Source organism: Petromyzon marinus, chromosome 29 (genome assembly GCF_048934315.1).
Source record: "Petromyzon marinus isolate PM22_M1 ecotype Great Lakes invasive population chromosome 29, UKy_Petmar_22M1.pri1.0, whole genome shotgun sequence".
NCBI classification, from domain to species: Eukaryota; Metazoa; Chordata; class Hyperoartia; order Petromyzontiformes; family Petromyzontidae; genus Petromyzon; species Petromyzon marinus.
The window spans coordinates 5,574,106-5,591,880 of record NC_133695.1 but is presented as its reverse complement, the minus strand read 5'-3'; the positions used below and the strand labels follow the sequence as shown (position 1 = coordinate 5,591,880).

Below are 17,775 nucleotides of genomic sequence, written 5' to 3'. Positions count from 1 at the left end.
CGGGGTTCAAGCCGACTTGCAGGAAACGCTCCGCCGTGTCCGCATTCACTCGGGTCACTCGCAGGGATTATTTCAACACGGTATCTGCTCATCGTTCTCGTGGAGACGGAGAGAGAGAGGACGACTCGAAGGGGGACAGGAGGAGGAATCGCCGAGACGAGGAGGAAGGCAGCGGCGGCCACGCGTTGAGCAGCCGGCGTTCAATTCCCCTCCCGAGCTCTGCGATCCTCTATGCGAGAAGGTGTTTATCGGCCGATTACAGTCATCGTGAGCGTTCGTACACGTGGGAAGAAACCGGAGCACCTCCGATTAGCGCGGTTGGCTACGTGTGAAAGTTCAACAAGCATACGGAGTACCCACGCGAGGGGACAACGCTCTATCTCGTACATAAGAGACAGGCGGCGTCTGCATTTGCTGTATGACCGCTTTCTCGTGACGAGCCAAGATACGGCTCTTCTCGTCGACGGCCAGGGACGAAAGGAGTTTCACAACATCAGTGTGTGTGTGATCCACCAATCCTGCTGTCTCCACACAGTGCTGGATTACAGGCCACGTGCGAACGAATGGAGCCACCACCGTCCAGAGTTAGCAGAGATTAGTTCGGGAACAGAGATGCTGGCTGAGTCGGAGCAGCTGCTTTTAGCCGCCCAAAGACGGCGATTCAACTCGTGTTCTCTCTGGGGCTCGAGTGAGCTGACCATCTCAGCCTGGTGACCAATTACTGCACCAACAACCCCCCCCCCCACCACCCCATCGTCTTAGATGAGTCTAACTCTCAGAGCGATGTCCGAGATTATTTTTAAAGTGACCTCTGGTCAACACAGATCCCCCGTGCAGCCTTTAAACAGATTGTTTGAGGCAAGTGCTGTTTGCGAACGCCTGTGATGATGATAACCATAATCACCTATGAAGGCCGGCATGGCAAACGAGGGGGTTGGTGGGTCAGCACCACGCCCGGCCGCCTTTGTCTCTCTCGTGGCAATGTTTTACACACCGCACCAGGTACTCATTTGAGGCTTAGGCGACCTGGGCGAGGCCCAGGATCGGTTAAGATAATCGTCATTGGTGTTGGCCGTGAGCGGGAATCGAACTCGGATCGCTAGGTTCGTAGCGCAGCGCGCTAACCGCTACACTACCGCTCCCCACAGGTCACCCAAACAAAGACAAAGATTCCCCCGTATAGCCTCAACAGACTGCTGGGGCAAGTGCTGTTAGCGAGCACCTATGAAGGCCGGCACGGCACATGCGGGAGTCGTTGGACCAGCACCTGGTACTCATTTGAGGCTGAGTCGACCTAAGCGAGGCCCAGGACCGGTTCGGATAATCGTCACCGGCGTTTGGCCGTGAGCGGGAATCAAACTCGGGTGGCCGGGGATTCGTAGCACCTGCGCCTCCGCTCCCCCGCAGTAGGGGGTGGGAAGCAGGTCCCCACACCCAGCCAGCGTACGAGAGTCAATGTCTGTCGCATTGACAAGTAAAATTCACACATTTTGTGTGAATTTCCCGAGATCAGGGGGGGCCGGGGGCCCGCGTCCCCCACAATTCCGTTATTGAAATTAAGTTGGGGTTGGGGGGGGAAGAGTGAGAAAGACACCGACCGAGTAAGTGCAGTCGTTTGTGGCTAGGCTCAAGACCATCGCTCGCTCCGCTTGAGAATAAGCGCGCTTTAACCCATGGAGGTTGGCGCGGTTTAAATAATCAGGAATTGAACACTCAGGAGGGATGTCAGCAAGCTCCATCTGATCGTCGGTGAACTGCCAAGGGGGTTGAGTTTGTTCACGGGGGTTGAGTGACCAGAGCGTTCGCCAGGCCCACTTCGTTTTTATGTAATTATATTCTTTGGGTCGTCTTCACCTTCACCTGAAGACGACTGCTTGTGTTGCGATCGAAACATGATATTGTATTTTTTCCATCTACGTGGCTTTACCGAAAGACCCGAAGAACATTAATGCCTGCAGTCACGAAAGCTTTAAGTTCTGATGTAATTCTCGTCAATTGTGATGGAGTGGGATTGGACTGATTGAGCTTGGCTTTTGAAACTTTTAACCCAACCATCACCGGGGAGCGAGCCATGATTCGCCAAAGCCAGGGGTGGGGAACCTTTTTTCTGCCAAGGACCATTTGGATATTTATAACATCCTTCGCGGGCCATACAAAATTATCAACTTAAAAATTAGCCTGTTATATTTGATCTTGATTTTATGCTTCCGTGACTGCAGGAATCCATACTCTTTGGTTCTTTCGGTAAAGTCACGTAGGTAGAAAATAAAACAAAATAAATCACGACGTTTCGATCGCAACACAAGTGACCGTCATCAGGCGGAACCGATACAGCAGGACAACTGCTGATTTAGGAGAAAGATCTGCTAACAACAAGAGTTTATAAAGGGTTTTGGTGGGCTCAAGCCCATGGGTAAGTGGCCGGAGCTAGAGAAGGAAGAAAGGGTGGAGGCAAGGAGGGAGGGAAGGGGGGAGTTGGGCACAGGTAAGAGATGGAAGCTGGGTTAGTGATGCTAATGCGATAAAAAATAGCATGTCAATGGTACAGGATCCTGCAGCGTTGGCTGCCGCGCTGTGAGAGGAAAGCGTTTTTTCTCACATTAGCATCACTGACCCAGCTTCTCTCTACCTTCCATCTACTACCTGTTATATTTGGTCAAACATTTAATTAACTCACCCCTAATGTGATGGCTGGAACTGCTTCTCTTTGGCGAGGCGTGTGATGATGTCAGCTGGTATTGACGATGTTTGCTGCTACTCGCAACTGCTTTTCCAGGTTTGCTCATATGATTTATTGAATTTCGAGTCCCCGCCTGCGATTGCCTTGGCAGGGCCAGAGACCCAAATTATTTCGTGGGTCCTCTACGGCCCGCGGGCCGGACGTTCCCCACTCATGGCGAGCTAAGATTGCTCCGTGTTGCTTGTTACTTCAACGTGAACGGAAAACGATAGACGCGCAACGTAAATGTGTCTGTGTCGTGGCGCGAAGCGCTGCGATCGGGCAGCACAGCAGAGGCGATTCGCGTGCGGAATTCTTGTGAGATCGAGAAGAGACGACGTCTCTCTGCGGTCATTGCGTTATTTTGTCTGTGGTGAGGGTGTGGATGAGGTGGTGAGGGTGTGGATTAGGGGGCGAGGGGGTGGTGAGGTAATGAGTGGGGAATCGGCAAACAAACACCCTCTGTTGCCAGGTAACGCCAGATCAGCATTGGGAGAGGTCGATACTCCTTTGAAAATGAAACCAATGGGATTTAAATGATCGTCGTTGTCGTCATCACCACCACCACCACCATTGTCGTCGTCACCATTGTTGTCATCGTCTTCATCATCATCATCATCGACAACAACCGCCATTCGCTACGCGTCACAGCGGCGCTTTGTGCACTTTAAGACCATCATCATCGCCACCACCACCACCTTATCCACATACACGGTCATCATCATCATCACCACTATAATCATTATCATCACCTGGTTACGCACGTGCACACTACGATGAGATTTCTGTGCCACGTCGCTCACTTTAGCCGCTCTTTGTTGTGAGCGTCGCTCCCCTTTTTTTTGCTGTAAGCCTCCAGCAGACTGCAAGCAAGACCGGCACCGACACAACAACAACCGCCATTCGTCACTAAGTGGCGGTGACGTCACCACGACGCTTGTGCCAGGCCATGTGCACCTTGAGGCCACGTGAAGTGTCGAACGCCCCCTGGCAGGAGGTCACGGGGCAGACCCAGCAGGTACCACGGGTCGACTGACTGAGATGACTGAGATGACTGGCTGGTGCACCACCTGTGCCCCCTACTGTGCCAACTTGCTGTGCTTTAGCCACCCGGCGCTCCGCTCGTTGTGAGCGTCGCTCCTCCGCCCTCCGTTGTTGTTGGAGGGCGACTGCCTCCAACTGCCCAGTAGCGTCCTTCACGAGCCTCCTCCACAGAGGCCGATCTTGACACCGCTGGTACCAGTCATCGGCAAGTCCACTCAGCTCCACGTCCTCCTGTACCACATCACTCCATCTCTTCTCTAGCCCGTGCCGCGCCCGCTTAGCCCCCTCAATCCGGCCAAACAAAAGCTGTTTCGGCATGCGGTGGCTGGGCATGCGGGCTACATGACCCAGCCATCGCAGTCTTGCCCGCCGGAGGAGCTCACCGATGGGACCTTGCCCAGATCTTTCAAGGATTTGTGAGCTCCTCACACAATCCAGCCTGGTTAAACCCAGGATGGATCGTAGGCAGGCCAGCCTAAATGTTTCTAACCGGCGAAGATGTTCCATTAGGGGGGGGGGTCAACGTTAGAAAAGTGTAGAGAAGGGAGGGAATGACCGTGGCCGAGACGACCCGAAGCAAACACGCCCGTGCGTGTCTCGGCGTGAGACAATTGGGTAACCTGCATTCCGCCGGGCGCATCGGGTACACTACCAAAAGCGAACTTCCAACTCACTCGCCGGGTACCGCAGTTTACCGACCCGGTAGAGGGTAGCGAGCGTGGGGGCAGGCGTATGGGTGCCTTGCAAGTTCGTAGTTAGATACAGGACTTGGTTTATTGGTATGGATTCCTGCAGTCACGAAAGCTTCGAATCAAGATTGGTTTATTGGTGTTTGTTTATTTTCAGTGACCTGCTCACCATTCCGATACTTTGCACTAACCATCGGTGTTTCGTCGAGATTCCGATTCACGCGGCCTCCGAGTGCACCTAGCCTGGCACAGGCACTGGTGGTGACGTCACTTCTGTGGCGAGCGGGCGGCTGTTTTTAGTGGGGGGGTGTGGTGGTGGTGGGGGGGGGGGGTGGTGAGGGGGGGGGGTGGTGTGGTGGTGGTGGGGGGGTGTGGCGGTGGGGGGGGAGTGTGGTGGTGGTGGGGGGGTGTGGTGGTGGTGGGGGGGTGTGGTGGTGGTGGGGGGTGTGGTGGTGGTGGTGGGGGGTGTGGTGGTGGTGGGGGGGTGTGGTGGTGGTGGGGGGGTGTGTGGTGGTGGTGGGGGGGTGTGGTGGTGGTGGGGGGGTGTGGTGGTGGTGGGGGGTGTGGTGGTGGTGGGGGGGTGTGGTGGTGGGGGGGTGTGGTGGTGGGGGGGTGTGGTGGTGGTGGGGGGGGTGTGGGTGGTGGGGGGGTGTGGTGGTGGTGGGGGGGTGTGTGGTGGTGGTGGGGGGGTGTGGTGGTGGTGGGGGGGTGTGGTGGTGGTGGGGGGTGTGGTGGTGGTGGGGGGGTGTGGTGGTGGGGGGGGTGTGGTGGTGGGGGGGTGTGGTGGTGGTGGGGGGGGTGTGGTGGTGGTGGGGGGGTGTGGTGGTGGTGGGGGGGTGTGGTGGTGGTGGGGGGGTGTGGTGGTGGTGGGGGGTGTGGTGGTGGTGGGGGGGTTGTGGTGGTGGGGGGGGGGGGTGTGGTGGTGGTGGGGGGGTGTGGTGGTGGTGGGGGGGTGTGGTGGTGGTGGGGGGGTGTGTGGTGGTGGTGGGGGGGTGTGGTGGTGGTGGGGGGTGTGGTGGTGGTGGGGGGGTGTGGTGGTGGGGGGGGGTGTGGTGGTGGGGGGGTGTGGTGGTGGGGGGTGTGGTGGTGGGGGGGTGTGGTGGTGGGTGGGGGGTGTGGTGGTGGTGGGGGGGTGTGGTGGTGGTGGGGGGGTGTGGTGGTGGTGGGGGGGTGTGGTGGTGGTGGGGGTGTGGTGGTGGGGGGTGTGGTGGTGGGGGGGGGGTGTGGTGGTGGTGGGGGGGTGTGGTGGTGGTGGGGGGTGTGGTGGTGGTGGGGGGGTGTGTGGTGGTGGGGGTGTGGTGGTGGTGGTGGTGGGGTGGTGGGTGGTGGGGGGGGTGTGGTGGTGGTGGGGGGGTGTGGTGGGGGGGGGTGTGGTGGTGGGGGGGTGTGGTGGTGGTGGGGGTGTGGTGGTGGTGGGGGGTGGGTGGTGGTGGGGGGGTGTGGTGGTGGTGGGGGGGGGTGGTGGTGGGGGTGGGGGTGGTGGTGGGGGGGGGTGTGGTGGGTGGTGGTGGGGGGGTGGTGTGGTGGTGGTGGGGGGGTGTGGTGGTGGGGGGGGGGTGTGGTGGTGGGGGGGTGTGGTGGTGGGGGGGGGTTGTGGTGGGTGGTGGTGGGGGGTGGGGGTGGTGTGGGGGGGTGGTGGTGGGTGGGGGGGTGTGGGGGGTGGTGGGGGGGTGTGGGTGGTGGTGGGGGGTGTGGTGGTGGTGGGGGGGGGGTGGGGGTGGTGGTGGGGGGGGTGTGTGGTGGGTGGGTGGGGGGGGGTGGTGGTGGTGGGGGGGGGTGTGTGGTGGGGGGGGTGTGGTGGTGGAGGGGGGGGGGTGGTGGTGGGAGGGGTGTGGTGGTGGTGGTGGGGTGGTGGTGGTGGTGGGGTGGGGGGGGGTGGTGGTGGGGGGGTGGTGGTGGTGGTGGGTGGTGGGGGGTGGGGGGGGCGGGGCGGGGTTGGACTCTGCACAAAGAAATTAATTCCTACGTCAGCCGATCCGAGCACGCTTTGGAGTGGCACGCCGCGTGTGTGAAGTCGGCCACATTGCGTTGTCTGCAGGTCTCGACACGCTCCGGCCTATTAGACTGCCCACAGATAGACACACACAGACGTACACACACACACATAGAGTACGTAACAGCATCCCACAGATAGACACACGCACACGCACGCATGCATTATACACACAGAGTATATAACGTCAGCCGCCATTAGCTAAGTGGCGGTGACGTCATCGCAATGCTTGTGCCAGGCTAGGTGCACACGTACCACTGCCTCAATAACAACACACGGAGACACAGACACACGCACACACACACACATCCAGCAGTGTACAGACACCACGTGCAACAACAGCAGTCCCACTGTACGTAGTCACACACAAACATACACATGTACGTACAGTGACATAATAGAGGAATACACACGTGCATAGTCACACACACACAAACATACACGTGTACGCACAGTCACATAATAGAGGAATACACACGTGCATAGTCACACAGGCATACATACATACATACTTGCATTCAGTCACACACACACAGGCATATACATACTATATGTTGTAAAACACAAGAAACATACTAGGCCTCAATAGCATTACATACAGCACACCACACATACGTATACAGAGACAAACATAGACATATATACATTCACGTATACAGTACGACGTACGTACTGTACATGAAAACTGCAGGCCACTTAGAGCCTTCGTGTATTAGCTTGCCCAGACACACACTCACACGCACTGTACAAAGATAGCACGTATAGTGTGAACACATACACTGTGTACATACACACTGTACATACATACAGTGTGTACATACAGACATACACTGTGCACATACACACATACAGTGTGTACATACACACATAGTGTGTACATACACACATACAGTGTACATACAGTGTATACATACAGTGTGTACATACACACATAGTGTACATACACATGCACACAGTGTGTACATACATACAGTGTGTACATACACTTGTACAGTGTGTACATACGTGAACATATACAGGGTGTATATACGCACACACATGTAAAGTGTGTACATCCATACAGTGCACATTCACACTGTACATACGTAAACATATACAGTGTGTACATACGTAAACATATACAGTGTATAAACATATACAGTGTATACACATACAGTGTGTACACATATACAGTGTGTACACATATACAGTGTGTACACATATACAGTGTGTACACATATACAGTGTGTACACATATACAGTGTGTACACATATACAGTGTGTACACATGCACACGCTAGACAAAGATCTCTCGTAAAGCCTTTGTCAGGCTGTGGCAAGTGTTAACGATTATCTATTAAGGCTGGCTTAAACACACATACACAAATACACACGTACACATACACGTATACTTACATACAAATACACACTACACATACACACACACGTATACTTAAATACAAATACACACGTACACATACACGTATACTTACATACAAATACACACTACACATACCCACACATATACTTACATACAAATACACACGTACACATACACGTATACTTACATACAAATACACACGTACACATACACGTATACTTACATACAAATACACACGTACACATACACGTATACTTACATACAAATACACACTACACATACACACACGTATACTTACATACAAATACACGTTCACATACACGTATACTTACATACAAATACACACTACACATACACGTATACTTACATACAAATACACACGTACACATACACGTATACTTACATACAAATACATACTACACATACCCACACATATACTCACATAAATACACACGTACACATACCCACACGTATACTTACATACAAATACACACTACACATACACACACGTATACTTACAAATACACACTACACATACACACACGTATACTCCCATACAAATACACACGTGCACATACTAAAACGTATACTCCCATACAAATACACACGTACACATACCCACAAATATACTTACAATACAAATACACACGTACACATACACACGTATACTCCCATACAAATACACACTACACATACACACACGTATACTCCCATACAAATACACACTACACATACACACACACGTATACTTACATACAAATACACACTACACATACATAGACGTACACTCCCATACAAATACACACTACACATACATAGACGTATATCTACATACAAATACACACATACCCACACGTATACGGTCGACACGCACACACACACACAGAGTGTCCGCTATTGACACATCAGCTGTTCAGCAAGTCACTGCCCTCTGCATTAAACACAACAACAGCAGCGAGGACATTAACACCCCGAGGGCGGCGGTGGTGGTGGTGTTGGTGGTGGGAATCCGCAACAACGGCCGACAGAGAGAGGAAGAAGAAGAGGGGGAGGTGGTGGGGAGGAGGAGACCAAGAGGACGAAGACGAGGAGAGAAGAGAGGAGAAGTTCCTGTGGGAATTTGAGAGCAAGAGGCGACATTGGCGAAAAGGTAAACGCCAGAAGGTAACGGATGAGGAGACGGTGGCTAGCAAGGGGAGCGGTGGCAGCGCTGGTGCGGCGGCAGGAGACGCCACGAAGCTTGGAGGAGGGAACTTTGGAGAACGTCTTCGTAGTGCGGCTGGGTCATCATTGGGATACCTCTCTGATCGAGCTGGGCAGGTGAGATGTGTCTGTGTGCTGATTGCGCCGTGTCTATGTGCTGATTGCGCTGTGTGCTGATTGCGTCGTGTCTGTGTGCTGAATGCGTCGTGTCTGTGTGCTGATTGCGCTGTGTCTGTGCTGATTGCGCTGTGTCTGTGTGCTGATTACGCTGTGTCTGTGCTGATTGCGCTGTGTCTGTGTGCTGATTGCGCTGTGTCTGTGTGCTGATTGCGCCGTGTCTGTGTGCTGATTGCGCCGTGTCTGTGTGCTGATTGCGCCGTGTCTGTGTGCTGATTGCGCCGTGTCTGTGTGCTGATTGCGCTGTGTCTTTGTGCTGATTGTGCTGTCTTTGTGCTGATTGCGCTGTCTGTGTGCTGATTGCGCTGTGTCTGTGTGCTGATTGCGCCGTGTCTGTGTGCTGATTACGCTGTGTCTGTGTGCTGACTGCGCTGTGTCTGTGTGCTGATTACGCTGTGTCTGTGTGCTGATTACGCTGTGTCTGTGTGCTGATTACGCTGTGTCTGTGTGCTGATTACGCTGTGTCTGTGTGCTGATTACGCTGTGTCTGTGTGATGATTGCGCTGTGTCTGTGTGCTGATTACGCTGTGTCTGTGTGCTGATTACGCTGTGTCTGTGTGCTGATTACGCTGTGTCTGTGTGCTGATTACGCTGTGTCTGTGTGATGATTGCGCTGTGTCTGTGTGCTGATTGCGCGTGGACCGCCGTTGGCGAGACGCGAGCGGCCGTTTGTGCCGTGGGGCGCCCGATGCTTGGGGGTGGTGGTGGAGGCGGCGGTGTAGGTGGTGGTGGTGGTGGACGTGGTGGTGGACGTGGTGGTGGTGGAGGCGGCGGTGGTGGAGGCGGCGGTGGTGGTGGTGGTGGAGGTGGTGATGGTGGTGGAGGAGGTGGTGGAGGTGGTGGTGGCCGTCTTCTTGACGCGTGCGTGGTCAGATCGTCGTTGTGCTTCCGTGGCTATGTTGGTGGGGCGGTGTGATACGTGTTGCGGTGTGATGCGTGGTATGGTGGTGCGGTGTGATACGTGGTGCGGTGTGATGCGTGGTTGCGGTGTGATACGTGGTTGGTGGTGCAGTGTGTTACGTGGTGCGATGTGATGCGTGGTGTGGTGTGATACGTGGTGTGGTGGTGCAGTGTGTTACGTGGTATGGTGTTCATGATGTCCTTTTAAAATGCGTGGCCTGGTACAGTAACGTGAGCTGTTGATGCGTAGGTGACCCGCGCGTGGCGTGTGTAGCCTACGCAGAGGCCAGTACTGTTCGCGAGCACCTATTAATACACACACACACGTGTTACACACGAGCTATTGGACACTATGAATGCGTGGTGGATGTGTGGTTGCTTGCGCGTGTTGTGGTTGTGCTCTGGGCGCAATGGGTAACGCGAACCCGGCCTCCTGAGTTCGATTCCAAGACCACGGCTGATATATCGGTGGCGATGATCTTATACATCGACCTTGGTGGTGGGAGGCAGGGGGTACTGCCTAGGTCAGTCTCACTGCTTCTTCTTAACCTGGGGGTGCACGCAGCCCCCCCACATTAGGGGGCGAGAGAGGGGGGGGGGAGTGCGAGACATGTCCACATGTTTTTTTTCGAAGGCAAATAAATAATCGAAAACACAAATGAAGCAACAACCTCGTTTCAACAAACCCTACGTATTTATTAACATCATACTACATGTTTTGTAACGAATTATAACCTAAAAAGGAGGATGGGGGGTGTGCAAAGGCTGCAGCAGTAAAAGGTCACAAGAACCACACCACACGTGGCATTTATTTAACGTGAACACGCCGACTGATGGCCATCGTGTCCCGCGCCTTAATAGGTGCTCGCAAACATCAATTGACCCACAAAATTAAGTTAAAGCCACACACATAAACACGGCGACGGGGGTTGGGGGGGGGGAGGTGTTTGTACAGAAGTTTAGAAAGGTTTTTCTACCGTTGACCACACTGTTACACATAGATGATGTACTGCATACCTGTCAAACCGGACGGTTTAAACCTTATTCTTGTATAGGGTAATTGAGTGTTTAAAAACAACAAAGTGTGTGTCGTATATATTCCACCGCGGTTCGGTCGTGAGAGTTTGTGTTTCTCACATGGCCATACTTCACCACGCTGGTCAATGCGGGTTGTGTGTGTGTAAGGGGGGGGGTGTTATTACACGGATGGGGAGCGGTGGTGGTGTGGTTAGCGCTACGCTGCGCTACGAACCCGGCCACCCGAGTTCGATTCGAACACAACACCCGGTGACGTTTATTCTGAACCGGTCCTGGGCCTCCTCTAGATCGACTCAGCCTCAAATGAGTACCTGGTGCCATGTGGTAAACATCGCCACTCGGGGAGACAAAGGCGGTCGGGCGCGGTGTTGGCCAACCTCTCCCTCGTGTACCTTCATAGGTGCTACTCGCTAACAGCACTTGCCCCTACAGTCTGTTAAGGCTACACGGGGGGGGGGGGTGGATCTTTGTCTTTGTTATTACACGAGAGAGGGGGGAGGTGCCCCCCCCCCCCCGTGGGCGTTCGGATTTCATTCGCCACTGATGTTAGCCGTGAGCCAGGAATGTCATGACCACCAACGCACGGATCATTGCCGCTCGGGCTTTCTGCTGCCACTCTCCACTTGCGCGCTCGCCGTCAGTCTGTTCCTCGTCGTCGGCGCCTTCACCGGAGGTAAATATCATCATCATCACCATCATCACCATCATCATCATCACCATCATCATCACCATCATCATCATCACCATCATCATCATCACCATCATCATCACCATCATCATCACCACCATCATCATCACCATCACCACCATCATCATCATCACCATCACCACCATCATCACCATCATCATCACCATCATCATCACCATCATCACCATCATCATCACCATCATCATCACCATCATCATCATCATCACCATCATCATCACCATCATCATCATCACCATCATCACCATCATCATCACCATCATCATCACCATCATCATCACCATCATCATCATCACCATCATCATCATCACCATCATCATCACCATCATCATCATCACCATCACCACCATCATCACCACCATCATCACCATCACCATCATCACCATCACCACCATCATCATCATCACCATCATCATCACCATCATCACCATCATCATCACCATCATCATCATCACCATCATCATCACCATCATCACCATCATCATCACCATCATCACCATCATCACCATCACCACCATCATCACCATCATCACCACCATCATCACCATCACCACCACCATCATCACCATCATCACCACCATCATCACCATCATCACCACCATCATCACCACCATCATCATCACCACCATCATCATCACCACCATCATCACCACCATCATCACCACCATCATCATTATCACCACCATCACCATCATCATCGCCACCATCATCATCATCGCCACCATCATCATCATCATCGCCACGGTCACACCATCATTAGTCGTCGTCCATACCCTATCCACTGCTGGATGAAGGCATCATCATCATCACCACCATCATCACCATCATCATCACCACCACCATCATCATCACCACCACCATCATCATCATTCTCACCGCCACCACCACCACAAGCAGCAACCTGCCCCAATGCCTTCGCAATCACCGACGCTGTCGCGATGTCATCGTTGGGACTGTTTCGTACAGTCATGTACACACTGTACTTGTCGTTACATAATCATCATCATCAGTTACGATAAGCTCATATGCGGTACTAATCAGAATTCGAGGATACGGTCCTGTGTATGTATACTGGTGTAGCATACATAATCATTACAGTGCGTCTAAGTTGTACACTGTATCGTTATCTAGGATGTACATTGTCACCACCACCATCATCATCATCTTTAACTTCATCAACATCGTTTATACCTTCGTTATCTACATTATCTATATCATCAGCCATCACTTCATCATCAGTAACTTATCGTCTACATCATCATCATCTATAAGTTAACATGTGCGCAGTATATCAATGCCATTGCTGCTGTACCATCACCTAAGCATCGTCCTCATGCACACAGTTACACTTTATACATCTTTACAACATTTACTTCATCGTATAATCATCATTGCATGCATTAGTGAACATTCACCTCGTCTGTATACATATCGTTATCATGTTAAGTTGTATCGTTTAGGCATCGTTATCACGTGCACGTTACAGTACACTGTATATCGTAGAACGTTAAGAATTGTTATTAAACATCGTCATAATCGATACATCTGCTATTTAAATGTTATACTATATATACTATAATTGTAAGGAATATATCAAAGTGTCAACATTGTACTGCTCGTCATCTGTCGCTCTAAATATTTTAATATTCATGAAGAATGCATTAATGTCACGTGGAATTATCTTATAATTGTGTGGAATATAAATATCATTAATATCAACTTAAGTGACGGTCATCTATAGCCCTACGAGAAGTCAATATTCATGCAGAATGCGTCTTTATCACGGACATATATATGTTCTAATATACTATACTGTATCGTTGTGTGCACACTACAGTACTGAATAATATACTGTAATGGCATAACTTCCTCGCTATCGGAATAGGTTTTACCCTTTTAACTGGCACAAAAACTGACACCTTTATTCAAGGCATCATGTTTGCAAAAACCACAACACAAGCAGTCAGAATGCAAACAAAAAAGACAACTCTGACAGTGCATATTATCAGAGTTGTCTTTTTTGTTTGCATTCTGACTGCTTGTGTTGTGGTTTTTGCAAACATGATGCCTTGAATAAAGGTGTCAGTTTTTGTGCCAGTTAAAAGGGTAAAACCTATTCCTATATCTTGTTTCTGGCAAAGGAGGTCTCATAATGTAAATTCCTCGCTATCATCATCATCTAGGACATCCAATTAATTGCGACGGGTTACTTGTTATCTAGGATGTTATCATCATCGTCCTTGACTGTATTTGTGTCCAGAGTGCATAATAATTACAGCTTCATCATCATCATCTCGTAGAAGCTGTCAATCACGTACTGTGTAAATCATCGGAATATTCTAGAGCGTATCATTACCACCACCACGTATAATAATATTGTTAATTAAGAATGTACACTGTATCACAATCACCACTGAGGATGTTTCTATGATCATATCATTGTGATGGTGGTGGTTATGATGGTCGTGAGTGGTGTTGTCAATGGTGGTAGTTGTGGTCACAAGACTCCTTGGTAGTAGTAGTGGTGGCAGTGGTTACTTTAGTTGTGGCGATGGCGATGTTAACAGTGGCGATAGTTACCGTGGTGATGATGTTTGGCGGTGTTTAGTGGTAACAGTGGACGGTAGTGCACTGATTATTATTGGTCGTGCTGTTAAGTTGTGGTGGTGGTACTGCGTTTGTGGATGGGTAATTGGGTGGGTGGCTTTGGTGCTGTGTTCGTACGGCATTTAACCCCCATCACAATCTGGGTCCATCCTAGGCCACCACGTGCTCGCCTTAAGACGAGCACGTGCAGGTCCCTTAACGGTAGTTCCGGTACACCGGCACGTGGAAAAACAAAGGCGGCCGGGGTGGTGGGGGGTGGGACGACTGTCATTGTAGGCGTCAGTTAAACGCCAATTAACGCCACCCAAATTGGTCGCTCAAATACAATGATAAAGATCCCCCGCCGTAGCTTTGACGGGGCTGTTGGGGGCAAGTGCTGTTTAGCGAGCACCTATGAAGGCCGGAACGAGGAGTGGGATGGCCAGCACCTCGCCCGGCCGCCTTTGTCTCACCCAATGGCGATGGGTTTTTTTTTACACACCGCCCAAGGGTATACTCATTTGAGGCCGAATTGACCTCGGGGAAGTCCAGGACCGGTTCATGATAATCGTTGATGGCCGTGAGCGGGAATCGAACTGTGGTGGCGGTGTGGGGGGGGCTTTAGCCGGGTTGGCAGCGCAGACCGCTACTACACCACCGCGTCCCACACACAAAATGTGCTCGGAGAACTCGGAACAGTTTGAAACACGATAACACTCTGGGGTGAGGTCTCAAACCCAGTTAATGTGTGTGGGGGGGGGTTGTCTGTTCTCCTTCTAATATCTTGTGAAGCGTTGGGGTCCACAAGTTTGCTACAAAGCGGAATGACGTGGGCACGCTATTCAAATGATGCAATTAGTGAGTGCATGATTCATTTGGGGGTAATGTTGCGGGAGTTGTTAAATTCGTTGTTTTTTTCTCTTCTTACATAACCAGTCAAAAACAACAACCCGATTTGCCACGCATAAAAGACACAGGTGTTTTTTTGGGTTAGATCGCGTAAATATAAATGTGTTGTTAAACCCGCCACCACCCGGCATCCAATTAGTAAGAATTGTCACGTAAACAAAAAGTGCCAATTCGTTACTAGTACAGCACACCGGTGTGTTGTAGAGCAAATCCACAACATTTTCAAACATATTCTTGGTTCTTTCGGTAAAGTCACGTAGAAAGGAAACAATAAAATAAGAAAAATATAAAACGATAAAATTCTCACGACGTTTTATTTTATTGTTTTATATTTTCATTATTTTATTGTTTCCCTTCCACGTGACTTTACCGAAAGAACCAAGAATATGAATCCCTGCAGTCACGAAAGCTTTAAATGAACATTTTCAAACATGTCTTGGAATAAATGTACGATTTTTTTTTTAAAATGTAACAAGTGAAACGAAAGGAGGCTGCCGTGGGTTTTTCAATCGCCAGAGGTCGCCGCTTCGGTTGTACAGGCGACCCCTCCCCACCACCTACGACCTCATTGGTTCCTGGACGACGCTGCTAAGTGGAGACGTAAATCGAAGCCTCGCCTCCCATAGGGCGCAACGTTATTCAATGGGGTTCCGTTCCTGGCAACCCATTGCCATAAAAATGCCAAAATTTACTACGAAAATAAATGAAAAGAACCCGAACAAACATTTATTGTAACTTAAACATAACCTTTACAAACATTGAGTAAAAACAACACGCGCACGTTTGAAAATCCTGAAGTACTTTTCTGCACGTACATCACATTTCCTCTGCTCAGGCGCAGTAGCGAAAGGCGAAAACTTTTAAAAAATGTAAATAAATGTTTGCAAAGAAGTGCAGAGCGTTAAGAAAGGAACGGCTGCAAGCTGCTGCTGCTGCTGCTGCGTTCGCTCTCGGCCCGGCTGCAGAATTGTCGGGCTACGCTGCACGTATACGGTGGCAGAGCAAATCAGCGCACCTATCGACGAGTGTGAGCACGTGACCGTGCTCACACTCGCGTGACCGTGCTCACGCTCGCGTGACCGTGCTCACGCTCGCGTGACCGTGCTCACGCTCGCGTGACCGTGCTCACGCTCGCGTGACCGTGCTCACGCTCGCGTGACCGTGCTCACGCTCGCGTGACCGTGCTCACGCTCGCGTGACCGTGCTCACGCTCGCGTGACCGTGCTCACGCTCGCGTGACCGTGCTCACGCTCGCGTGACCGTGCTCACGCTCGCGTGACCGTGCTCACGCTCGCGTGACCGTGCTCACGCTCGCGTGACCGTGCTCACGCTCGCGTGACCGTGCTCACGCTCGCGTGACCGTGCTCACGCTCGCGTGACCGTGCCCACGCTCGCGTGACCGTGCTCACACACTCGTCGCCCGATGGCGCTGATTCTGTGAGCATGGCATGCGCAGACTCGGCGTCAGTAGCAGTCCGTTTCACGGTCGTAGATATGAGTTTTGCTCGTTACTGTTTGGTGTGGGGGGGGGTGGCTTTATTACTATAAGAAAGATCGTAAAAGCCCGGCGGGTGGCAAGTCGAGCCGTCGCAGGTGGGGGGGGGGGGGTCACCTGTACCTCCCGGCGCGGCAGGTTGTGTGTGGGGTGCGGTAAAGCGGTGGGAAGAGTAGGCCAAATACAGTGGTTTTTGTAACCTGGGGTGCACGCACGCCCTGGGGGTGCGAGATGCCCTTTCTGGGGGATGCGAGAAATGGCCACATTTTTTGAAGGTTAATCATCGAAACGCAAATGAAGCATGGGCACGTGAGCACAACTACTTTTGATTTAAAGCTTTCGTGACTGCAGGGATTCATATTCCTGGTTTCTTCCGGTAGAGTCACGTGACTTTACCGGAAAGAACCAAGGACGCAACTACTTTGTTGAAGCAAACCTATATTTATGATCATTATGCATTTTTTTTATTTTTAACGATTTCGAACCAAAGGGGGTGAAAGGCTGCAGTAAATGTGAAGAACCGCTACTCTTGAGCTCCCTCTGACGGAGGAGGCTCTTCCGCCAGCAATGGAAATTGCAGGGGCTGCACCTTTAGAAACGTTCTTGACCTTGGATATAGCCGGGTGTTTATACACCCTTAGGCCGTGCGATTTGCACATTAGCACGTTACAAACGGCGCATTCATCGCTAACATTTCACTGGAATCGATTTCTGGCTCCTGACTTACGGAACCGGTTGTTGATTGTGAAAACTCTCAACGGTTTATTGTTCAACAGCCATAGTTTATATACACACACACACACCTCCGTAGCAGATTTGTATCGATTAATGTAGTTTTAATGAACGAATTTAACGGTCACGCGTGTTTCCTGAATCTGTAGGGTGTGATCGTGTTAACCGACTGCGCGGCATCAAGTACAGCGCAGGCCTTTCGCCAATCCACTGCTGGATGAGTG

General features: G+C 51.4%; 1 protein-coding gene across 3 annotated transcripts in view; it reads left to right on the top strand.

The window, feature by feature from the left end:
* The first annotated feature begins 6,388 nt into the window (after positions 1-6,388).
* BAG5 (BAG cochaperone 5) overlaps positions 6,389-17,775 on the top strand; it is a 33,392-nt gene continuing 22,005 nt past the window's right edge. For 2 of the 3 annotated variants that reach the window (XM_032962471.2, XM_032962472.2), the window contains exon 1: positions 6,389-9,125. Coding sequence is in view for 1 of the 3 variants with exons in the window: in XM_032962470.2 (XP_032818361.2) it covers positions 11,692-11,796 (105 nt within the window). In the remaining 2 variants the exon portion in view is untranslated. Of the gene's footprint in view, positions 9,126-10,670; positions 11,797-17,775 lie in introns of those variants that run through there. The other variant, XM_032962470.2, reaches the window with a different exon arrangement.